The 25257-nt window shown below is 49.1% G+C and overlaps 1 protein-coding gene across 1 annotated transcript in view; it reads right to left on the bottom strand.

Annotated features, from left to right (window-relative positions):
- The window catches only part of CCDC57 (coiled-coil domain containing 57), a 98082-nt gene that overhangs the window by 58527 nt on the left and 14298 nt on the right, over positions 1-25257 (bottom strand). The window contains exons 7-13 of the mRNA XM_065897939.1: positions 20141-20299; positions 17981-18143; positions 17452-17586; positions 11335-11557; positions 9854-10006; positions 4914-5017; positions 1739-1939 (exon numbers count right to left, since the gene is read on the bottom strand). Of these exons, the coding sequence (XP_065754011.1) occupies positions 1739-1939; positions 4914-5017; positions 9854-10006; positions 11335-11557; positions 17452-17586; positions 17981-18143; positions 20141-20299 (1138 nt within the window). The remainder of the gene's footprint in view (positions 1-1738; positions 1940-4913; positions 5018-9853; positions 10007-11334; positions 11558-17451; positions 17587-17980; positions 18144-20140; positions 20300-25257) is intronic.

The following is a 25257-nucleotide window of genomic DNA, read 5'->3' on the forward strand; positions in this document are numbered from 1 at the left end:
AGACCTGGAAGGAGGTGGGACCCTGATAGCCATGCAGAAACTAAGGCCCAGAGAGTTCACTCGACACCCACCTTGGGAGAGCGGCCTTGGGCCTCAAGTCGCTTCAGCTCCCAGGCTGTCTGCCAAGGGATTAAATACCTCGATTTTAATTTCCACTCATTTGCATGGTTTCTTCCCCCTTCACTCTAAACAAGGGGATCAGAGTTATGCGAGGGCTGCTAACAGGAGAGCTGCAAGGGTCCCTGGGCTGCAGTAAGCCCCTGGCAGCACCTGGAACAGCCATGGCCGTGGTGGGAGAGGAGACACATCACCAACGGCATTTGCTGCCCAGCTGGGCCCAGAGCCTCTGGATTTAACTCCTAGGTTACAGGACTGTGGGGAGGTCTGGGGCTCTTGGGGACAGCATCTACCTACCGATGGCACAGAGGGTTCAGTATCCCACTTCTAGTGCCCCCTCGGGGCTCAGGCTCCCTCAGCTTCCCCATCACCAGCCCATCTCCCTCTGCAGGCACTCCTCATATGTTCACCCCTGCCAAGGCACAGCTGGCCCCCCTCATGTTCCTTAAGCCAGACAGTGTCCTGGGTTGCATCTTCTCCATTCTAGGTCCTTCACAGTCCCCGAGAGTAGGTCCTGGAGCCTGGTCCCTCTTGTGTCCTTAAGTATCACTCTCAAAACTTGGCCCATGTGATGAGAACCACTGGGGGGCATATGATCGATGCTACTTCTGCCTGAGGACTCTTGATGCCTTCCAGACATCATTCTACTGTCCTTAAAACCTTCTGCTTATGAATAGGTCACCATGTGCAACCACAGGTAACACAGGTAATCACAGGTCACCGCAGGTAATGCAGGTAATCACAGGTAACTGCAGGTCACCATCTGTGACTGCAAATAACCGTGGGTAACTGACAGGTCTCGGGAGGCATGTCACACGATGCCCTGTGAAGAAAGCCCATTCTTTGCAGCACCTCCATCACGGTGTTCAGGAAGCAGGAAGGTGGCCTGTCTGGCAGACATGTGGGGACAACGTGCTGCTGCAGAGCTCTTGCCCTGGCCTGGGACCTTGGCTTAAACCCAGCCACGGAACTGGAGGGGAACTGGGTGCCAAGGGCCTGACCAGGACCAGGACGCCAGGTGGCCCGTGCACCGGACAGCATCTCAAACACTCTGAGAAGCTCATGAGAACCACAGGCTCCATCCCTGAGGGTCCTCTGGAAGGAGAACCCACCATGTTGCATCCATTTCAGGGCTTCCTAGGTCCTTGAAGCACAGTCAAGGACTCCTGTGTTAGAGGACACCGAACAGTCCTCTTCACAAGTGCAGCCTCCCTACATGTTTTTTTTGCGGTACGTGGGCCTCTCACTGCTGTGGCCTCTCCCGTTGCGGAGCATAGGCTCCGGACGCGCAGGCCCAGCGGCCATGGCTCACGGGCCCAGCCGCTCTGCGGCATGTGGGATCTTCCCGGACCGGGGCATGAACCCACGTCCCCTGCATCGGCAGGCGGACTCTCAACCACTGTGCCACCAGGGAAGCCCCCTACATGCTTTTAAAGGGATCTCAGCGACCCGGAGGATGAGGGGCTTGGCAGCCCTTGACAGTGTCTGCGGAGAACAGCCCCGATAGAGCCAGCCTAGTCAAGGAAGAAGAGGGAGGCCGGGGTGGGCGGGCCGCTCACTGGCCAAGACTGCACCCCAGACCAGTCCCGCACAGGACACAGAGCACCCACAGGGCACCCACCTCTCCCCCGACAGCCTCGGTGTCTGAGGCGTGCGGTTGCTGCCTGCCTGAAGCAACCCCGCCTTCCTTCCGGGCTGACCTGAGATGCTTCTCAATCTCAGCCACATGCTTCCGCAGCTGCAAAACCTCCAGGTGCACCTGGTCCAGCTCGTGGGGAAGCTCTCGCTGGATGGTGTCCATGTCCAGGGGTTCCCGCAGCACCTGGGAGGCCGTTTTAGAGACAATGTTAGGAAGGCGGCCAGCTCTGGGAAGGGGTCTGGAACAGATCTGTAGGAAGGACAGGGAAGCAAGAGAAGGGCAGCAGTAGATGGTAGAATGTCCAGAAAGATCAGAAGGACACATGCCGGTCAGCCTCCCCTCTCTGGCCGAATTCCATCACCCACAAGCCTGCAGCCCCACCACCAAGCTGCCGCTCTTCTGGTCCCAACTAACCAGGCTCCCAGGCGGCTCCACTTGTCGCCCCCAGAGTGGGGACGCGGGCACCTGCAGCAGAGCCTACACTGGACCCAAGGTTCGTTGGGGAGAGTCCCTGCATGGTGTCTGGACAGTGGGCCTTAAAACCTTCTTCCTGGGCCCTAGTCCCAGGTGGAGACAAAGGGCACGTAACTGCAGGCAGGGGTGGGGAGGCCCAAGCCTATCAAAAGGCAGAGGTGGATGAAGGCATAGAAAGAGGCAGGAAGGGAAGTCCTGGCTGCATGAACAACCTGGGGCAGCTGCGGGGCGGCTAGGAGGTGCCCGAGTAGAGTCCTGGCCAGAGCTCGAGGGCCGCCCCGTCCTTCAGCTACCTCTCTCGACAAGGTCTGCTCTCCCAACATAAGGAGGGGAAAAGGACAGGTAGAAAGACAGACACACCTCTCTACACCCTCAACTTGCCAATTTTATTCTCAGGAAGATAAAATATCTTCCTATTCGAGGGCTTCCTACAAAGAATTCATAATGAATATTTTATTCTATTTATTCACATACACTAAAAAAAGTGACCATTTGATAAACATACACTGTTAACTAAAAAACACTTCAAGGTAGACTTTTTTCCACAGGATAATCAAACCATCTATCATTATCAAGACAGGATTAAAAGCTCTTATTTACATGTTTATTTCCTGTTTCTGGCATGTGGGGGGATGTAACATCCCGATGGCGGGGCAGAACTGGGAAAGGGCAAGCATCTGAAGACCCCCTCCTCTCATATGTGACATAGGTCTGTAATCCCAGAAACAGAAAAGTGGTCCAGTTCATCTCCGCTGCAACAGCAAAAATGAACTTTCAGCCAAGACAAGGCATCTGATTTCTGGGCATTGCCTGCTCCCTACAAAAGACAGAAATCGCCAAGCAATGTCTGTCACCAGCCAGGTGTTCTGTTCCATGGAAGATGCAGAGTCTGCAGGATGGTGTAACCTATGTACTTATGGACTTGAAAGGGCACATGAAAACGGCCTCATGGGAAAGAAACGTCACAAGGCGACAGAGTGGCGTAACACCACCAGCACCAGCAGTAAGAACTGTGTTCCCAGGGACATTGTCAAGACCATGAAAAGACAAGCTAGAGAATGGGAGAGAAAGTTTGCAAATCATATATCTGGGGGACTTCCCTGACGGTCCAGTGGTTAAGACTCTGTGCTTCCAATGCAGGGGGAGTGGGTTCGATCCTTGGTCGGGGAACTAAGATCCCACATGCTGCGGTGTGGCAAAAAAAAAAAAAAGCCATATATCTGACAAAAGACTTGTATCCAGAACATACAAAGAACTCTGAAAATTCAACAACAAGACAATAAACAACCCGATTAAAAATGGGCAGAGGATATTCATGGACATTTCTCCAAAGAAGATATACAAATGGCCGATAAGCACATGAAAACATGCTCAACATCATTTTTCATCAGGAAAATGCAAATCAAAACCACAGGTCAGGTCCACCTCACACCCACTAGAACGGCTAGAGTCAAAAAGACAGCAAAAGCAGCCGGTGCTGGTGAGGACGTGAGACACGGGGACCCTCGTGCACCTGCTGGGGGTGGAAGGTGTGCAGCTTCTGTGGAAACATTAGTGGCTCTCCAAAAAGTGAAATATAGAATTACCCTGTGACCCAGCAATTCTACTCCTTCGTGTACACCCCGAAGAACTGAAACAGGGACTCGGACAGACCGTATTCACGGCAGAATGTGTCCACCACGTTCATGGCAGCCAAACAGTGGAAGCAACCCAAGTGTCCAGCAGATGAATGGGTACACTAAATACTGGGACACTCTCCAGTTACTAAGAGGAAAGAAGTTCTGACACCTGCTACAACATGGATGAACGTCGAGGACATTATGCTGAGTGAAATGAGCAAGACACAGAAGGACAGGTGCTGCGTGATTCCCCTGATATGAGGCTCCCCGAGGACTCAGGCCCATAGAGGCAGAAAGAGTAGAGTTTACCAGGGGCTGGGGGTGGGGAACAGGGAGTTAGTGTTTAATGGGGACAGAATTTCTGTTCAAATGATGAAAGAGTTCTGGGAACAGACCCTGGTGATGGTTACACAATACTGTGAATATACTTAACGTCACTGAATTGTACACACAAAAATGGTAAACTTTATGTTATGTATATTTTACCAGAATTTAATAAAAAGCACTAAAAAAAAAAGAGATATCATGAATTAATAGCAATAAAGCACAGTTTGTGACACCAGCACCATCATGCCAGGGTGGAACTGCACTGGAGTTTGCCCCGCTGTCCTGCCTCCCCAGGAAGCAGTGGGTTGGCCGAGTACCTGGTGACAACCCATCCCCGAGGAAGGCAGGGCCAGGGGACAGAAAGGGTCGCCACTGGCCAAGGCATCTAGAGTCACAGTGATGACGAGCACACGTTCCTGCCACAGCTTGGTGCCTGGGTTTAACACGGGTCCCGGGACTCGCCCAGCACGTCCTGGGAGGGCAGAGACGGGGCCCTGCGCATCGACGGCCAGCACTGCCCCTCATGCCCTGGACTCTCCTGTCTCATCTACCAGGTCCTCACTGTGTGCCTTCTAGGGACACACGAGAGGTGAACCAGCTGCTTCTCAGAACAACCCCTTCCTTGCACGGAACCTGAGGCACAGAGAGGCCACATTAGGTTCCTGGGGTTCAGTGCCACCCCAGGAGTGCCTTCAGTCGGAAGACCTACACAGTCTAGCATCAGAGGGCAGCCATACCTTCTGTCTGAGTTGTGCCACCAGGAAGCTCAGGAGATGTGCCCTGTCTCCAAGCCTCTGGAGCGCCAGTCCCGTGGATGGACCATCGACCGGCACAGCTCCTCCTGCAGAGAGAGTGATTTTTGTCAGACTCACATCTCCTAAAGCCCTGGGAACTTCCAACTGCCTGTCCTCCCTTTGAGGAGATGGACATCTGAGGCGTCCAGGGCAGAGGTGTGTTCTCCTCTGCCCTCCCCTAAGGATGCCTACTGTCACTGCTGGTCTGCTGTGACGTTAAGATGTTCTAAAGCTGAGTGGATGCAGCTGGGTGCCCCCAAAGACTGAGATGAGCTGCACATGAAGAACAATCCTTATGCCAAGAAAGCAGGAGTCTTCGTGGAGAAAAAAATCCAACCTTACCAGCTAGTGTCTGGTAGAGGCCAACCTGCGTAGCCTCCTGGTCGTTTGGCTGGGAATTAAGAAAATGTCCACGAACCCACAGGTCAAAGAAGAAATCACAGTGGACATCAGAAATTATTTTGAACTGATTATCATAAAAGCACTGCTTATCAAACTTAAGGAATGCATCTAATGCTGTCCTTTCAAAAGTATTTATAGCCATACAAGCTTATTTTAGAAAAGAAGGATGAAAGATAAATGAACTGAACATCCATTTCAAAAATGAGGAAAAAAAAGCAAATAAAGTAGAAGGAAGGACAGAACAAAGTCAGTATTAGATGCTGAGGAAACAGAAAACAACGTGCAATAGAGGGTGAACAAGACCAGAGGAGGTTCTTTGAAAAAGTTAAGTCCCTGGTGAGATTAAGCAGGAAAAACGGACAGAGGCAATAGAGCAGATGGAAAGGCTGTTACTTTAGATCCTGGGGGCTGTGAAAACATGTGGAGAATACACTCCCCAAAGCAACTTTATACCAAATTTTTGAATATTTAAATGAAATAGTCAATTTTCTAGCAAATTATAACATCAAAAAATGACACAGAAAAAGGAAAATCTAGATAGTCCTTTAACTGTGGAAAAAACCTGAACTAAAAATTTAAAACTTTCCCACAAGGAAAACTCTATGCCCAGGTGGTTTCAAAGTTGAAGTCTATCAATTGGTTAAGGAAAAATGAACATAAGTCTAATATAAACTTTTTCAGAAAACAGAGAGATAGTGAACATATTCCAACTTATTTATGAGGCCAGAATAATCCTGATTCCAAAACCTGACGTGAACATCAAGAGGAAGGAAAATTATAGGCCAATCTTACCCATAACATAAATGTGATAATTCTCAATAAAATATTAGCAGAATATATCACATGTTGAGTTTATTCCAGAAATGCAGGGATGGTTTAACATTCAAAGACCAATTTAAGCTTCTCATTCTGAACAAAATGAATGTGTATGTGCATTCCACCCCACTCCTCTCCCTGATTACAGCTGAGAGCCCTGAACACCACACACCAAGCCAGATGAGGAGATTCTGAACAGGGAGGAAAAGCAGGCAGAGAGGCTGGGGACCTTGGAAATCAAAGGATGACCCACAGTGAGTTCCTGGAGTTTTTTCCTTCCTGTATTTCCCAACTTTGGTGCTGGAGCAGCCACGACTCAGAGACACCACTGAGCTAAGACCAGGAACCAAGGCCCAGGAAAAGGGAGACCCGCACGGCTGCTGGTAAAACAGAAGCAGAATTAAAACAGACTCAAAGACAATCAGGATTTCATGACACGACACTCAAATGTCCACGACAGAATCCAAAATTACTCATTATATCAACAACAAGGAAAATCTCACCTTGAATCGAAGAAGACAACAGCAAGATGACAGATTAAAGTGACTCCAACAGGCAATCTGATACACTCTCAAAACAAATGAATATTGGAAGTTTCAGCAAAGGGATAAAAAATACAAAGCAAAATAAAATGGAAATTTCAGAACTGAAACCATAATAAAAATCTCACTGTATGGGCTTGATAGGAGAATGGAGACAACAGAAGAAAGAACTGGTGAACTTGAAGATATAATAGAAATTCTCCAATCTGAACAATAGAGAAAACAGATTGGAAACAGACAGACAGACAGAGCCTCAGTGACCTGTGGGAGAATAACAAAAGATCTAACGCTCTTGCCATTGGAGTCCCGAAAGGGAAAAACAGTGTGGAGCTGAAAAAAATACTTGAAGAAATAATGGTTGAAAACTTCTCAAATTTGGCAAAAGATACATCTTCAGATTCAATGTCAAAAGGATAAGCCAAGGAAATCTGTGCACAGACCATCATAATCAGCTTTCTGAAACTAAAGACAAACTCTGAAAGCAGGCAGAGAGAAATGATTCACAGGCAATGGACTGCTCATCAGAAATGATCATCTGATTTCTCACCAGAAGAAAAAGCTATATTTTAAGTGCTGAAAGCAAAGAACTGTCAACTCATAATTTTATACCAGTGAATATACTCTTCAGGGATGAAGGTGAGATAAAGACATCTCAGATGAAGAAAAACCCAGAGTTTGTCACCAGCAGTCTTGCTGTAAAGGAAGTGTTGAAGGAAGTGCTTCAGACAGAAGGAACCTGGAATCAAGAGTCATGGAGAGGGGAAGGATCCGGGAAAAGAATGGACCATACCTTTCCTCCTGAGTTTTTAAAATTATGTTTGACAGTTGAAAGCAAAAACGAGGATCCTCTCTGATGTGGTTCTCGATGTACAGCGGGGTGGTATTTGCGACAATAAAGGGGGTGATGGGGCCTGACTGGTGGTAAGATCCCCACATTCCACTTGAAATTGCAGTGTTGACACGAGTTGACTGTGATAAGTAAGGATATATTGAAATCCCGAGAGCAAACACTAGAAAAAGTACCCAAGGAGATACACTGAAAAGCTAGATTAAAGTGGAACACTAAAAAATGTTCAAGTAACCCAGTGGAGGCAGGAAAGAGGAAACCGACGGATAGAAAACAAATGTGAAATGGCAGGCTTGGCTCCTGACACGGCAACAATTACAGCAAGTGCAAACACTCTAAACCCATCCGCTAAAGTATCACAAGATGGATTTCAAAACTGCCTAGCTACATGCTGCCTACAAGAAATTCATTTAAATGCAATGATGGAGGTGGGTTAAAAGAAAATGGACGATAAAGATATACATGCAAACGCCAATCAGAAGAAAGCAGCACTGGGACTTCCCTGGTGGTCCAGTGGTTAAGACTCTGCGCTTCCAATGCAGGGGGCTAAGGTTCTATCCTTGGTCAGGGAACTAAGATCCAACGTGCTGTGCAGCATGGCCAAAAAAGAAGAAGAAGAAAACTGGATTGGCTGAATTAGCATCAGATAGTAGACTTGAGAGGAAAGAAAATTACCAGGATGAAGAGGAACACCACATAATGATATACAGGTGAAATCACCAAGAAAACATAAATGTATATACATTGAACAACAAAGCTTCAAAATACATTAAGCAAAAACTGATAGAATCATGACAAAAAAATACAGATTTGTATTACAATAGGAATAGGAAGAAACCTTAATCTGACAAAAAAAAAGTAAATATTAAACTTTAAAGTGTTGAAAGTTTTTCTCTGGGATCAGGAAGAAAGCCAGCTATGATCAACATCGTACTAGAGATTCCATTCTGGGGAAGTAATACAAGAGAAAAAAGTAAAAGCTATCAGTACTGGAAAAGACAAAAATAAAACGTCCACTATTTGGGACAAGATGACTAGGTAGGCAGAGTGTCCTGCCTGCCCCTTCCTTTTCTTCCTGAATAATGGACCCATAAATGATCAGATGGGCGGTGGCAGGAGGTTACCCTCTGTGGGCGATCTGCCTGGGGGCTGGCGGCCCAGCAGGCAAGGGTGTCAGGGTGGAGGGCAGCCTGGTTTGGCTGTCAGAGCCCGGGAGGGCCTGGGTAAAAGGGTGGGGCCTCCATGTGGGGAAAGGCCTCCGTGCTAGGGAGGCTGCTCACACCCAGGAACTGGATAGAAGAAGTAATGTACTGAGGAGGTCGGGAGCCAGGCTTCTCGTTGTCGGAAAAGGAAGTTAAGAGTAATGAAAGCGGAGACTAGAACAAGTCTGTGATCCTGGACCAACCACAGAGGAACAGACTGATGGATAAGTTTGTCTTAAATTAAGACCTTCTGATGCCTCAGGAGATGGATCCAAAAAAATATTGCTAAGATTTATGGCAGGGTGTTCTGCCTATGTTTTCTTCTAGGACTTTTATGATTTCTGGTCTCACATTTAGGTCTCTAATCCATTTTGAGTTTATTGCTGTATACGGTGTTAGGGAGTGTTCTAATTTCATTCTTTTACATGTAGCTGTCCAGCTTTCCCAGCACCACTTATTGCAGAGGCTGTCCTTTCTCCATTGTATATTCTTGCCTCCTTGGTCATAGAATGAAATTTTGCCATTTGCAACAACATGGATGGACCAGGAGGGCATTATGCTAAGTGAAAGAAGTCAGACAGAAAAAGACAAATGCTGTATAACACTTATAAGTAGAATCTAAAAAATACAACAAACTAGTGAATATAACTAAAAAAGAAACAGACTCACAGATACAGAGAACAAACTAGTAGTTACCAGTGGGGAGAGGGAAGGGGGAAGGGGCAAGATAGGGGTGGGGGATTAAGAAGTACAAACTATTATGTATAAAATAAATAAGATTCAAGGATATATTGTACAGGAGATGGCCAACTGTGCTGTGTCAGAAGGAACCAGCGCAACGGCTCTCACGACTGCTTTTGGGAGAGGAAATGGTGTGAATAGTCTGGAGAGAGCCAGACAAGAGTACACACGTGTAATTCCACTTATATGAAAACTCAGCCACAGGGTGAGGAGTCAGGACAGTGGCTGGCTCAGGAGGACAAGGGGCTCCTGGGATGGCACATTTGTAACAGCTCCTCGGGCTGTGTTACTAGACAGTCACCGGAGCACACGACACGACACAAGGATTCTCACCGGTGGTGTCTGTGGAGGCCAGGACACTGGGTTGAACGCCAGCACAGGACGAGGTCGTCTTCGAAGCATCTAACACATCTTCTAGTTGTTCCTCCAATGTTTTAAATTTATGCTTTAGAGTTCGCATTTCTGCTTCAAGGGCCAGAACATAATCTTCCAAAAAAACCCAGTAAACACACAGGCACATGCGTTTATACTCTCACCCTTTATCTACCACCCTTGTCCTCCCCTGCCCGACCCTCATGACTGTCCCATGCTGTCTGATACCCTCCCCTCCAGAGATCATCTCGCCATGCTCTCCGAGGGGGCCCCATGGTCAGGAGCGAACACTCACCCTCCTTCAGTCCTGCAACCCTTGACGCACCGACACAACCATATCATCCTGAGTGCAGCCATCTCAGGCGCTGCCCCTCCACTCACCACCCCTCGAGACCCCTGCTCCAGGGGGCCTGGATGCTCCCCTGAGGAAGGGCCTGCTCCCCTAGCCCCACCTGCCCACTCCAGGAGAGCACAACGCCAACCCAGTCCCTGGTCCAAGTCTCACTCTGGTTTTTAAGTGTGGCAAGTGTGTATCCTTCACTTTTTCCCTCCACTTACCAATAAAAAGTTTTTATTGTATATAAAATATTTGACTTAAGACCCTTCCCTTGGAGGAAAAGCAGCTGTCATACTTTGAAGTAATCTATCAAAGGGGATGTTCATTTGTAAGACTCCAAGTGAAGCCTATTTTTTTTTTTTTTGCGGTACGTGGGCCTCTCACCGCTGTGGCCTCTCCCGTTGTGGAGCACAGGCTCCGGACGCACAGGCTCAGCGGCCATGGCTCACGGGCCCAGCCGCTCCACGGCATGTGGGATCTTCCCAGACCGGGGCATGAACCCGTGTCCCCTGCATTGGCAGGCGGACCCTCAACCACTGTGCCACCAGGGAAGCCCATCCATGGGCACTTCTTAAACAACAATCTTTATACTATTTCTTGCCTTCCCTCTCTCCCATGAGAACCAGTATGGACAGAGCACCAACTCCCAGCCTGTTCTCTGGGTGATATGTGGGTACAGGGACACTCCCTACGCATTACTATTTGCCCTACAGAAACAGAGCCTTGTTGTTTATGTCTCTGCATTTGGTCTCAAGACCAATGATTTTTATTGTTTCCCTAGTTAGGGGTTATCAACTAGGGAGGTTTTGCCACCCAGGGGACATTAAGCAAGGTCTGAGGACAGTTTGGTTGTGACAACTTGGGGGGAAGATGCTATTGGCATCTAGAGGGTAGATACCAGGGTTATTGCTCAATACCCCCGCCATGCACAGGACAGCCCCGCTGTGCAGAGGACGGCCCCACTAGAGAAAAGCAGCTGTCATACTTTGAAGTAATCTATCAAAGGGGATGTTCACTTGTAAGACTCCAAGTGACGCCTATTGTGGACCCAGTAGAGATGGCACCTCATCCTCCCTCTCCCTCTCTCCCTCTCCCCTTCGCTCACCAGGTACAGCTGAATCAGCAGCTGCCTTTGGGTCAGGCTGGTTTGTTTGTGAGGTCTCCCCTCCTAACTGGGCAGAAGGAAGAATCTGATCACTTAGAGTTTCCATTTCTTTCCTCATCTGTGCAATAACATTTCGCAAGCTTGTGTTCTGCTCTTGTAGCTGCTGGATCACAGTAGATGGAAAACTTTTACTTATTTCTTCTTCTTGATGCCTTACAAGCATCTGTCAAATACGGGAAAAAAAAAAAAAGAAAAAGAAAGAAAAGAAAATGGTTACAGCCAAGAACCAATGATTCCCTTGTGCACTGAGGCCAGCTGCATCTGCGTCCACCTGCACCCTGTCCCTGCTCCCCGTCATCTGTCCTGGAGGTGGGTAATGTTGACAGAAGTATGAAAAAACTTTTTCTTCTGTGTTTCATAAAGACCACTGTTTTTCAAAGATAACTTTTATTGAGAAATTTGGGGACCCTTCCTTTTTAGTCAGAAGCCCATCATTCACCCATTAGAGTGGCAGTTATAAAAAAGACGATAACAGGTGTTGCTGAGGATGTGGAGAAAATGGAATCCTTGTGCACTGTAAAAGGTAAAGGTATGCAGTGGCTTGTAAATGTAAAATGGTGCAGCTGCTGTGGAAAACAGTCTGGCTGTTCCTCAACAAAGTAAACACAGAGCTATTGTACGACCCAGCAATTCCACTCCTAGGTATAGACCTAAGAGAACTGAAAACATACATACACACAGAAACCTGTACACATGTTTGGAGCAGCATTATTCATAGTAGCCAAAATGGAAATACTCAAATGTCTACCCACAGATGATGGATAAACAAAGGGTAACACCGTGAAACATGACTCAGCCAGAAAAAGGAACAATGTTCTGACACATGCTACAACATGGAAGGACCATGAAGACATCATGCTAAGTGGCAGTCAAGGACTTTAAAGCAGTTCCCATAAATATACTCCAGGATTTAAAGAAAAACATGAACATAAAAAGAGAAATGGAAGATACCAAAAAAGAACCAAATAGCATCTACAGAGATGGAAAATATACTGTCTGAAGGAAAAATTCACTGGCTAGGATGGGATTAAGAGCAGATCAGACACTACAGGAGAAAAGATGAGGGAACATAAACACATAGCAGTAGAAAGTATTCAAACTCAAGCACAGAGTGAAAGAGACCAAAAAGAACAAATAACAACAGAGCTCTAGTGACCACGGAATAATGTGAAGCAGAAACACACTAACCCAGATCATTGAGGGGGACAGAAAAGGATTCAGAACTTGTTGGCAAAAAAATTTCCAATTTGATGAAAACGTAAGTCCACAGATCCAAGAAGTTCAAGAAACCTGAAGCAAGATAAACACACAAAAAGTTACACCAAACAGCACATCATGGTCAAGTTGCTAAAAAACAATGATAAAGAAAAACTCTTAAAAGCGACCAGAGGGAAAAAAAGACACATTACGTTCCTGCAGAAGAACAAATACAAGAAACTGACAACTTCTCATGAGAACCAATGAAATCTAGAAGACAATGGAACTATATGCAGAAAGAAAATAAAAACCTGTCACCCTGAGTGAAAATCTCCTTTGAAAATGATGGCAAGAGAGACTTCTGCCTTTGACCATGAGGGATTTGCTGCTACGGGACTTGCCCTCTGGCTGTAAACAACTAGAAAACCAGACAAATTCTATGAAACCACTGTCTTCAGACACTGCCTGTACAGAACTGGGTGCCAGAGAGGAGGGGACAGAGGAAGGGAGCCCGTGGTTTGCCTAGTTCTCTGCGTGTGGGCCCAGCACAACCCAGCCCTCTGTGGATGTTTGCTTGCAGAAAGCACCAGGCTCCTCTCCTCCACGGCTGCCCCATCAGCACAGTAACCTCCAAATGGGCGGGAAGGAAGGTCCTCCCCTAGGAAGCAGCACATGCTCACTCCCCACTCAAGGCCCAGGTCCCATCCTGAGACTTTCTGACTTTCCGACTGGTTGCTGGATCCTGCTTACCAGCAAAGCAAACCAGCAGGGCTCACGAGGATCTTTGACCAGTCCTGCTGAGAGAGACCAAGACTATGTGAACACAACGCAAGCTTCTAACAAGTTCAGAGACGCACAATCATGCCCATGCAGCATTACAAGAATCTGTGCAAATGATCCCAACGGCCATTAGTGAGAGAACGATGACGTAAACCGTGGCATGGTCATACAATAAAGTACACAACCATTTAAGTTGCATTTTTGAAGAATTTTATTTTTTATTTATTCTCTTTTTAGCTGCGTTGGGTCTTTGCTGCTGCATGCGGGCTTTCTCTAGTGGCGAGTGGCGGCTACTCTTCGTCGTGGTGTGTGGGCTTCTCATTGCAGTGGCTTCTCTTGTTGCAGAGCATGGGCTCTAGGTTCATGGGTTTCAGTAGCTGCAGCACGTGGGCTCAGTAGTTGCAGCACACAGGCCCTAGAGCACGCGGGCTTCAGTAGTTGTGGCGCATGGGCTCTAAGCGCACAGGCTTCAGTAGTTGTGGCGTGTGGGCTCAGTAGTTGCGGCTCACAACTCTAGAACGCAGGTTCAGTAGTTGTGGTGCACAGGCTGAGCTGCTGTGTGGCATGTGGGATCTTCCCGGACCAGGGCTCAAACCCATGTCCCCTGCATTGGCAGGCAGATTCTTAACCACTGCGCCACCAGGGAAGTCCTGCATTTTTAAAGAATTTTAATGATGTGAGAAATATTTATGGAAACTTTAAAAAAGAATTAACGTTATATAGCATGACCTGAGCTATATGAACACAGTATGGGCACAGGAACATACATGAGATATGGAGATACAGGTGGCTGGAAGGAAATACACTAAAACGTCTGAACGTCGGACAGACACGATATGTTCTCTTATCTGTTCCAAGCGATGCTGGCTCACATCTGCAGAGCTCACATCCACCCACAGTGGGCCAAGCGTTCCCAGGGGTACCCCTCACACAGATGAGGAAACAGAGATGAGAGCTCTCGGGGGCCACCCGACCACACACAGCCACACGCTGATGACAGACACGCACACAGCCTCCACGGGTCTGACCCGGCCATGACGCTCAGCCCTGGCATTGAGCAAGCACGTGACACACGCTGTCACCAACTTCCCACTAAGGCACCACGGGGGACCCAAGAGGTCCGGCCAAGGAGGAGTTGAGCTGGGGTGAACCTTGGGCCCACCTGACTCCAGAGAACACTGTGCTGAACTAAAACTGCAAAATTTCCGCAGTGGCCACATATTACTTTTACTTTCAGAATGAAGCTATTTCTTCTGTTACTCACAGTTCCCAGCTTTTCAAGCCACCACTGGCTCTGCTATGCACCTGCTCTGTCTCCTTCCAGCCACTGCTCCGGCCCCACTGCTCCTGCTGCAAACACCCGACCTCCCTTTCTGTGCCCACTGGGCCATTTCCCACCTTCTCCATGGCAGAGCCTCAGGCTGCTCCCACTCAGGCAGACAGCAGTGTGGTCGGGGCCGTGAGTGTGCAGCTGGCTGGTGCTACTCACATTCTCCCTCTGCCACCTGTGGGGCAGGGACCACTCCTCTCAGGTCCTCAGCTTCCTTGTCCTGAACAACAGGATCCACCTCAAAGCCGCAGTGCAGCCCAGCTGCAAGGCGAATCCTCTGCCCCTGCGGCCGTGGCTGCATCTCTGCCCTGGTAATGCCTGCCCGACGGTGGTGCCTTGGTCTCCGTGGGGTGATCACCACGGCTCTGCTGAGGCTCCGTGCTCAGAACTAGTACCAAGCGAGGGAGAAGATGTGGCCAAAGCCTAGAGCCTGTCCATCTGAACAGTGGAATCTGTGATGGGCTCATCGCTCCCCAGGAAGCACAGTGTCTTGCTCCCTGGCGGCCTCTATTTCTGACTTCGGTGTATGACAGATTCCCTCACTGCTCCTACCTTAGTGTTTGCCAAGGGCTCAGCCCTGCAGAACTCAGCACCAACTGCCCGCCCACACCTGCCGCTTTACCAGGTGGTCACATCCTTAACCTGTTCCCAGCATTAAGGCCCCCTACAGGAGCACAGGTGTTTTGCTATTAGCTGCAGGATTCAAAAAACTTCATTCCATTGGGTCAGCCGGGAACTTGTGCAGCATTCTGCCTCACCCTGGGTCCTGGCTTGGAAGCCACATCTCTGTCAAGACCGCCACGCCAGCTCACACTGGCAGGTGCCTGGGATGCTGCTCCCCCGCATCTCCCCACTCTGCATGGATGGGCGGGGCACTTGTTTCTGACCCCTAGACCATTTCTAAAGCCCCTGTTTACTTAACAAGGCAACCAGCCATGAGAGGCCTCCCTGACCAGCCGAGCTGGTGCTTGGAGACACATGTCTTCTTTTAATTACCAGCCTGGGGGGAAAATACAACAACGAAAAATTGGGGTGGGGGCTTATTGATTAAAAAAAAAAAAAAAAAAAGAGGCATTTGCTTTCTCTATGTGTCCTAGGGAAGGCATCCATGCAGAGACCACCTGCTGTGAGCCCCCAGGACCACAGGTGACTCTGGAGGCTGGGGTCAGCCCCACCTGGGGACACCAGTGCTCCCAAACCTGACCACTGGCTGACGGTGAATCTCCCCAGGGGCTTGTTAACAGACTCGTCTTTCGGAGCTCAACCCCTAAGGCATCGGTCCTAGTAGGTCCTGCTGGGACTCAAGAGGGGTGTGTTTCGGAAGCTCCTGAGGGTGGCCAGATTGGGGGCTGCACAGTCACCTGTGCAGAGAAGACAGTCACTGCCCACATAGCATGGCTGGCAGAAGCCCACCTCCACCAGGTGAACGCTAGGTCAACCCAGCACCAACTGCGGGCAAGTGCCAGGCACAGAGGTTGCAGTGAGGCCCCAGGGCCACCTTCTACCCGCAGTGAGCACGAATCCTCCCAGCAAGGACACATGAGCTACGACCTGCACTCCCGCACATAGGCACAAGCAGGGCTGGGTGGACGCCTGGAGACGCAGCTTGTGCCACATCCATCCTCCCTCTGCAGGTGGACAGCTGGACAGGTGGGAAGAGGCCAGCACCCCTGGAAACATCCTAAGGATTTCAGTGGCTCCATTATCCTGGACGACCAGGTAAGTGACCTTCCACAAATGGACAGAGGTCAGACTACTGAAACAATGGGCCATTGAACCAGGAAGGTCATGTCTGAGACAGGCTCGGGCTGAGCTTTGCTGGTGCAGCTCTGGAAGGCACTTCTCCTTGCGGGTTGCCCAGATTTCCTAGCAGCCCGGTGACAGGGCTTCCCTATGGAGCCCTGGATGGACGGGGGACAAGGCAAGAGGCAAGGCAAGACATGGGCTGTGTTCACTGTAATGCCAAACTCTAGGCCTGCGCCAAGGGTCCCCCTCAGTGGAAGCGAATGCCCCCTCTGCAACTCTGAGTCAAATCCTACCACTTCTGGCTTCAGGTTTTACTGGCGCTAGTCCTTGGCACCCCTCGGCCCGCAGACACAAGGCTCCGCTCTCTGCCTCTGTCGTCACATGGCCTTCCTCCTGTGTCTGTCTTCACATGTGTTCTTTTCTAAGAACACCAGTCCTATTGGGTTAGGCCCAGCCTGCTCCCATGTGATGTCATCTTAACTAATTCCATCCATAAAGACTCTATTTCCAAGGAAGGTCCCATCCTGAGGCACTGAGACCGGAACATGTCTTTTGGGGCCACCATTCAACCCGCAGGCATCCCACGGTATCAGGCTCTGGCCAGTGCCAAGCAGTAAGGAAGTCTGTGCTTTGTGAGAGGAGCGGCCGTCGTCGCATGTTGCATGGCTTACTCACCACGTACGAAGAAGTGTGTTTTGGGATAAAGCTCTAACCTCTTGGTTCTTTGCGCTACTGTCTGCCACGGTGCAATATCTGACTTTGGGGTTTTTTGATATTTCAGATGCTGAAGACACAAAGATTGAGTGTAGACTCCCATTAACTGGTTGAGCTCAGCCTCACCCTTGTTTGTGCAAACAGTCATTTTAAAAGAAATAGGGCTGAAAAGACCTGCCGCCAGTGCTGGTTCTATTTGGCATATTTTCCCTCTGGCTGGGGGAGTGGGTGTCTCCAAGGGGCTTGGGAGGAAGAGCCGTGGGGAGGCTCAGCAGGAGGTGGCCCCTCACCTGCGCCTCCTCCTCAGGGTGGAGCCCGTGTGTCCGTAGCGCCTGCACAGCCTGGTCTCTCTCTCGGGTCACGGCCTTCAGCACCACCTCCTGGCCACACAGCACCCGCTCTGTCTCCTGCAGCTTGGCAGCAACCTGGGGAAAACACAGACTCAGTTCATCCTGGGAGGATTACAATGAAGCAGTGCCACCTTCAGGGTCCAGACCAGCTCCCCATCCTGCGGGGAAGCAGACAGCAGACACTTGGGTGAGAAACCCCAGCAAATACGTGGCCATCAGAGCCGGCAGAGCACAGCAATCGCTGATCCAGCTCCAGAGGCAGCTGCACTGGCCATTAGAGAAAGGCTATGGGCAGAGACTCATCACTTTAAGTCCTGTTGTTATAAATCAAACTGCTCAGTGAGGCTGAGTGTTTTCAAATGCAAAGGATAACTCGGTGAGAGCCCAAGCCGGGCTCCATGCACCTCAGTGGACGTTCCCAGCCCTTCCCCCTGCAGAAAGAAGTCAGACAGCCCTGGGGAGCAGAGACCTGGTCTCTGGCTGCGGTTAGGCCCTGAATCAAGTCCTCAGCCCGCCGGTACTGCTCCCGCTCGACACCCTCGCAGCGGCGCTGCCAGTCCAGCTCCAACTGCACCTTGTCACGCTCCAGGCTCTGCTCCCTCTCTACTGCCAGAGACAGCTGCTGTTTGTACCTGCAGGGATGAAAACCACCAACTTGAACGTTTTCCTGAGGTCCCTTTGGGCTGTGACGTAGCTGAGGTGGGAGGCGCCCCTCCTGGGCCCCCAGGCCAGCCGTGTTCACGGGCTTGGCTTACACCTTCACACAGGCCCAGGTTCAGAGAGGAGCAGGCGGCCAGGTCTCCCAATACCGAGAAACCCAGCACTGTGGAAGAGGAGGTCAAACTCAGTAAGAGGAGACAGGAAGAAAGGCAGCAAACTCAGACAAACAAGAAAATGGTTGCACTAGAGAAACGCGAGAGGGTTCACAGCAGAGCAGACAGAGCTTGATAGTCAACAGTGCGCTGAAAGGTCAAACAGAACTCAGAAGACCGGCGTCCATCTACCAGGGGGTTGGGAGAAATCAGAATGGAAGGAGGAAATAACCACGGAAATAGGAGGAAATCCACCATGGCTGGAGAGGGATATGCACCTTCTGCCTGAAAGCTTCCGAGTGCTGGACAGGAGGGGCTTCAGACGCCATGGGGAAAGTACAGACCGCCGGCTGGGCTGGAAGAAGAGTGCGTGGGGGAGTGAACCGGACCCTCATGAGGCTTCTCGTCAGCCACACAGAGCAACGCAGGGTGAAGATCGTTGGAAGGCCTCTCCCCCGGTGGGCAGGGCTGTCACCAGGGCGGGATGGTAACACCTTCTACAGGGGACACCGAGTAAGGCTCCGTCCTGCCCACTTCAGGGAGATTCTCCTGCTGGCCGTGCTGAGAGGACCACGTGGCCAGGACAACCCCGGCTGACAGCCGGAAAGGAAACAGACATCAGACCCACAGCCGCTGGAACTGACCTCCGCCGACAACCTAGATGAGCTGGTAAGGGGAGCCCGAGCCTCAGAAGAGAGGGCAGCCCGGCCGATACCTTGATTCCAGCCGAGTGAGACCCACTTACTTGGGGGACCTGGCTGCCACAGAAACAGACCCTCAACAGAGGTGACGGAATTAGCAGAAAAATACTTTAAAACAGCTACTGTAAATATGTTCAGAGATTAAAGGCAACCACACACATAATGAGGAGAGAAATGAAAAGTGAAATGTCTGAAATAAAAAACCCACCAGCCTTCCGGGCAGATGAGACCTTGTGGGAAAAGCCTTAGAGGCTATCAAAAGAACATCAAATTAAAGCAAAGGAAACAGAAGAAAGACAATAGTAAGGATAAGAGCAGGTATCAGTGAAACTGAAAAACAATTGAGAAAAATCAATGAAACCAAATGCTGGCTCTTTGGAAAGATGTGTAAAATGGATAAATCTCTAGCTAGACTGATGGAGAAAAAAAGAGACAATACAAGTCACCAGTATCAAGAAGGAGAGAGGACACTGCTACAGATTTTACACATATTAGAGGGACAATAAAGAAATACTATAAACAATTTTATGCCAATAAAGTCAACAATTAGATGAAATGGACAAACTCATTGAAAGATACAAATTACCAAAAGCGACACACACACAAAATAGAAAACCTGAATATTCAAATAAATATCCAAAGAAACCAGACACAAGAGACTATGAACGGTAGGATTCTACGCAGATGAAATTCCAGATCAAGAGAAACCCACAGTGACAGAAAGCATCCTGGCAGGTGCCAAAGTGTGAGGGGACTTCAGGCTTCGGGCAACGGAAGGGTTTTATATCCTGACTGTAGTAGTGATTATACTGCATATTTACGTACATATTTGTTGAGATTCATCAATCGTACAGTTAAAATTGGTACATTTATTATATTTCAATGATTTCTCAAGAAAGAGAATATTATCTTTAGCCAAGTGCTCATTCCAACTGATAGGAAAAGACACTAACAGTCAGACAAAAGACCTCAGAGGTGATTCCTGACACAGGACCAAATGGCACACACACTTTTACAGCCCTGGTGCAGACCGAGAACCGCACTCTGTGGGAAAGGCCTCCTCTGACCACCCACCCCGCCGCCCCATCTTCATCCCCTTCCCCCACCACATGGTACCTTCCAATGTCCTGCTGGCATCTGGCCAGCTGTGCCTTCAGCTTCACCTCTTCTTCCTGCAGCGACTGAACCTGAAGGTCTTTGGAGATCATCTCCTTGGAAAGTTGAGCAATCTGGGCATCCCAGCCGGATTTTAGAGCTGATGCATCTTCCCGAAGTCTAAACAAAGAAGGGAAGCTACGTGAATGTGGGCATGGTTCCCACTCGAGCTCTCTTTTACAACAAATACACACACACACATGCACACAGCCCTCAAAGGAAATGCTACAGATCAGGGTCTCTTTCACACTCATCAGGGCAGAGACTACCTTGCCTAGATTAAGAAATGGTCCTACCCAAGAAGAAATATACACCCTTCCCTCCCACCAACCCAAGCATCGACTAACACCTGCAGAATGCCAAGCCCACGCCAGGTGTGTGGGGAAATGTGTGCCAGGGCGTGTCTCTCGGAGTCAATGTTTTGTTTTGTTTTTTTGCGGTACACGGGCCTCTCACTGTCGTGGCCTCTCCCGTTGCGGAGCACAGGCTCCGGACGTGCAGGCTCAGCAGCCATGGTTCATGGGCCCAGCCACTCCGCGGCATGTGGGATCCTCCCGGACCGGGGCACGAACCTGCGTCCCCTGCATCGGCAGGCGGACTCTCAACCACTGTGCCACCAGGGAAGCCCGAGCCAACGGTTTTGAACCAGTGCCATCTGACTCACCTGGGCACCCCTTGCCATGCCCGGCATAGCCCTTCCACATAGAGATATTCAACACATATCTCCAAATTGAACAGCAAGATAAGGTTCTACAGAAACCCTTTACATTCCTTGGTAGAATCACCAAAAATTTGATAAATCTCCCAAGAAGAAAAACTTTAGAAAAAACACCTAACGATATTGACTAGAGTAGCCATGATATTAACCACACAAAGCTCGCAGGGTGATCACCCTATTTGCAGCCCTGGCCTGTTTCCCTCCTAATCTGCACTCAGCATGCTGTGGGGTAAATGCTGTGATCACTCACTGGCCACTGCCCAGAGCCACAGGCCCACAGGTGGGCCATGGAGTGCGGTGCAGAGGTGGACGAGCCGTGGGAAGGCAAATGGCTGATAAGGCCTTGGATCAAAGTCCCGAGTGCAGCTGCCCTGAGCCTCAGACAAAGCTCCATCCAAATGTGGGCAGAGATGGGAAGGAGAAGGGAGCAGGTTCCCTCGTGGGAAGCTTCTTTAAACATTTCAGCTTAAACAGGCCTAAACGCCAAGGCCGGTGTGCTGGGGTGTTTTTTTTTAATAATTAAAAAATATATATTTATTTTTATTTTATTTATTTATTTGGTTGTGCCAGGTCTTAGTTGCGGCTCGTGGGCTCCTTAGTTGTGGCACGTGAACTCTTAGTTGGGGCACGCATGTGGGATCTAGTTCCCTGACCAGGGATTGAACCCGGGCCCCCTGCATTGGCAGGCGGATTCTTAACCACTGCGCCATCAGGGAAGCCCATATAATTTAAACAAATTACTTCTAGCACAATATGTCCAGAGTCATACTGACTCTTAACTAAGCTCATCCTAATATCACAAGGGGCCACAAAAAGTTGGCAACTGCAGAACTTGTCCAGCTAAGACACAGCGCTGGTGTCAGAATGGGGGCTGGAGCTGCTCCCCTCTGGGTCTGCCCAGCCCCTCTCTCTGGGGTGGCACCTGCTCTGGTCCCATGTAGTTGTCGGGGTGAGAAAGTAGCAGGTGGGGGCCCAGGAATCCATGACAAAGCTGGCCCCCCAACCCAGGCACCAACCTGGAGCCAAGTCCACACGGGGAAGTGTGTGCGGGTGGGCTGGTTGCTCACAGCATCCGGGCTTCACCCTGGCTGTGCCCCACCAGACACTTAGCCCTGGAGCCTCGAGTGCCCCATGTCTGACGTGACAGAGGGAAATGAAAGGCTCTCCTCCGATCTGTGTGTCGCTGGAAGACAAAAGGACACAAGATGCCTGGCCTGCCCTGGAATTCCAAAGCACTCCTTCCCCTCTACCTACTCACTGGCAACTTTGCTCCGAGGCCGAAGGACATCGGCTAGGAGGTACTTTGTAACTGGACCTTATCTGATTTTCCGGGTGGGAAAGGGGAGCAGCTGGCGGCCCTGGGAAGTCGACTGCCCAGGCCTCACACATCAAGCAGGACATCCAATTTGAGCTTCCCATTACAGTCCCTGATCTGATCCTTTGTGATTCCATGTGTGTTGGGCTTCCCCAACTATAAGAGAAGGTGCTGGAGCTCGAGAACCATATTTTTAATTCTAACGAATTCCCACGAGATGATTTGCACACAGCAGGGGCTTTGCATGTGTCCATGAATGGGACCCTGGTTCCTGCTTCACTTTGCCAAGACCAAACCAGCACAAGCAGGCCTGTGTTCTGGAGAGCAGAGATCTCGCCCTCACTGAGTCCTGGCCTCTGATCAGCATTCGGACCAGCGCTGCCCAGCACTGGGCCATGGGCCACATGGGGCTCCCAGGTATGTGGCCAATCTGCATTGAGATGTGCCTTCAAAACTTAGCACCAAAAAATGCAAAATATCTCAATAATATTTTTTTCAGGCAAGTTTAGTCATCCTTCTTCAATAACTTTATATTGATTACTTATTAATGATATGCAACAAGATGGCATTTTGGTTAAAGTAAGTTCCCTACATATGAACCTTCAAGTTGTGAAGTTTCAAAGACGTGAACGTGGAGCTTACTAATGAAGACCTGATGGAATTGGAGACCCAGAGAAAGGACGAAGAGAGACACGAAGATGAAGAAGTAACTGAAGAACTGAAGAGATTCACGACGCAGGAAATGGTAAGGGATTTTCTTTATTTGAGGAGGCACTGTTAGTATTTGAGGCACAGGACCCAAACGTAGAACGGTATACAAAGGTTGCAGCAGCCGTTCAGAATGCAATCCAGTGCTACCATGTCATCTATGACAAGAAAAGAAGAGCTACTACTCAGACATCACTGGGTTGTTTCTTTAAGAGGGTAGATAGAATTGAATCCAGCAAGGAACCAGAACCTGTGCCATTAAGGTCAGGTGTAGATGAAATTGCAGCTTGCCCTCCATCTCCAATTGCTGACGATCCTTCAGCTCTACCACCTCCCACCTCATCTCCCTCCTTCAGTCAGTAACTGTTCTTGCCTGTTCACTTGATGCCAGCCCCTGTATGCCGCCTGTTGTCCTGTATTACTGTACTTTTCAAGGTACCATACTATAAGATTTAAAATGTTTTATCTTTTGGGCTTCCCTGGTGGCGCAGTGGTTGGGGGTCCGCCTGCTGATGCAGGGGACACGGGTTCGTGCCCCGGTCTGGGAGGATCCCACATGCCGCGGAGCGGCTGGGCCCGTGAGCCATGGCCGCTGGGCCTGCATGTCCAGAGCCTGTGCTCCGCAACGGGAGAGGCCACAGCGGTGAGAGGCCCACGTGCAGCAAAAAAAAAAAAAAGTTTTATTTTTTGTGTTTGTGTGTTTTTTATGTATTATTTGTGTGAAAAGTATTATAAACCTATTGCAGTACAATACTATATAGCCTGTTGTGTTAGCTGGGTGCCTAGGCGAACTTCGCTGGACTCATGAACAAACTGGACTTAGGAACGTGTACTCGGAATGGAACTCATCCATATGTAGGAGACTTACTGTATACTAGGTTAGATATAATGTTATTGGAGTTAATTTCTTTTTTTTTCTTTCTTAAAATATTTATTTATTTATCTGGCTGTGCCGGGTCTTAGCTGTAGCATGCGGGATCTTTTTAGTTGCGGCACACAGGATCTTTAGCTCCCTCATGTGAACTCTTAGTTGCAGTATGTGGGACCTAGTTCCCTGAGCAGGAATTGAACCCAATCATTGGGAGCGTGGAATCTCAACCACTGGACCACCAGGGAAGTCCCCTGGAGTTAATTTCACCTATTTCTTTTTGCATCTTACCTCTGGGTACTAGGAGGTTAAAGTGCACCATATTCCATGTGATAGGTTATACACCTGCACAGACACACATGGTTCTCACAACACTGTCTCAGGTCATCATTTCTCTACTCTGCCATTCACAAACCAATGGTCTCAGGAAAACTATCACAAATAGGCCCAAAGAGACAGCAAGCTCACAGTATGGGCCGTTTTGTTGCTGATTGATAAAGAGTATGTCTGGGAATGAAAAGACACTGATACAGACACTAAGACTTCTCCTGGGAACCCAATGATGCTGCTTGTCATGGCCACTTGACTGGTCCCACGGAAGAACAGGAAGGAACGCAAGGGTGGACATGCCAAGAGGTGAGAGCAGAGGAAGGAGGCCTGCCTGCAGGAAGCTCTGTGCACCCGGATATTGGGATCTGAGTCGCCATCCGTGAGAAGGGCCCAGGGAGAGCCTGTCCAAACGGAGGAGAGGCTGGGGAAACACACGCCCGTCAGACTGAGCTGCCTCACCCCTCCAGCTACCGCTGCCTGCGTTTAACAGATCAAACAATATAACGTGTGACTCTAAGGAAGCTATCCTGAATAAACTTTAACTTCCTGGTATTTTATAGTTTAAGAGCCATTTTCCCCGTAAGTAGAAATATAACTTGGTAGAGAATTCTCTGTAAAAAAAAAAAAAAGAGACAGAAATATTTTCCAAACAAAGGAGAAAAGCCAGTTGCTAAACAGTAGGCTCTATAAATGACTTGTCTTAATCGTCTTCTGTAAACACAGCTTCTCTAAAGATCACTTCCTTACTGGCCGCCAAAAGGCTGAGTTCAATTATGACTTCAGTTACAGTGGTCCTTTGCAGACACCAGGCACAGTGGGGCAGAGTGGCTTACATGTCATGGCCTGGTTAAGATGCCGAAAAAGAAAACTGGGTTTAAAAAGAAACTAGTTGGGAATTCCCTGCAGTCCAGCGGTTAGGACTCTGTGCTTTCACTGCCAAGGGCCCGGGTTCAATCTCTGGTTGGGGAACTGATCCTGCAAGCTGCATAGTGTGGCCAAAAAAATAAAAAATAATTGTAAAGAATGGTTTTTGATTTAAAAAAACAAAAAGAAACTAGTTTATGGAGAAACTAGAACCTTTGTGAAAAATGGTGCATCCACTGTGGAAAACAGTTTGGCAGTTCCTCAGAACGTTAAAC

This window comes from Phocoena phocoena, chromosome 19 (assembly GCF_963924675.1).
Source record: "Phocoena phocoena chromosome 19, mPhoPho1.1, whole genome shotgun sequence".
NCBI classification, from domain to species: Eukaryota; Metazoa; Chordata; class Mammalia; order Artiodactyla; family Phocoenidae; genus Phocoena; species Phocoena phocoena.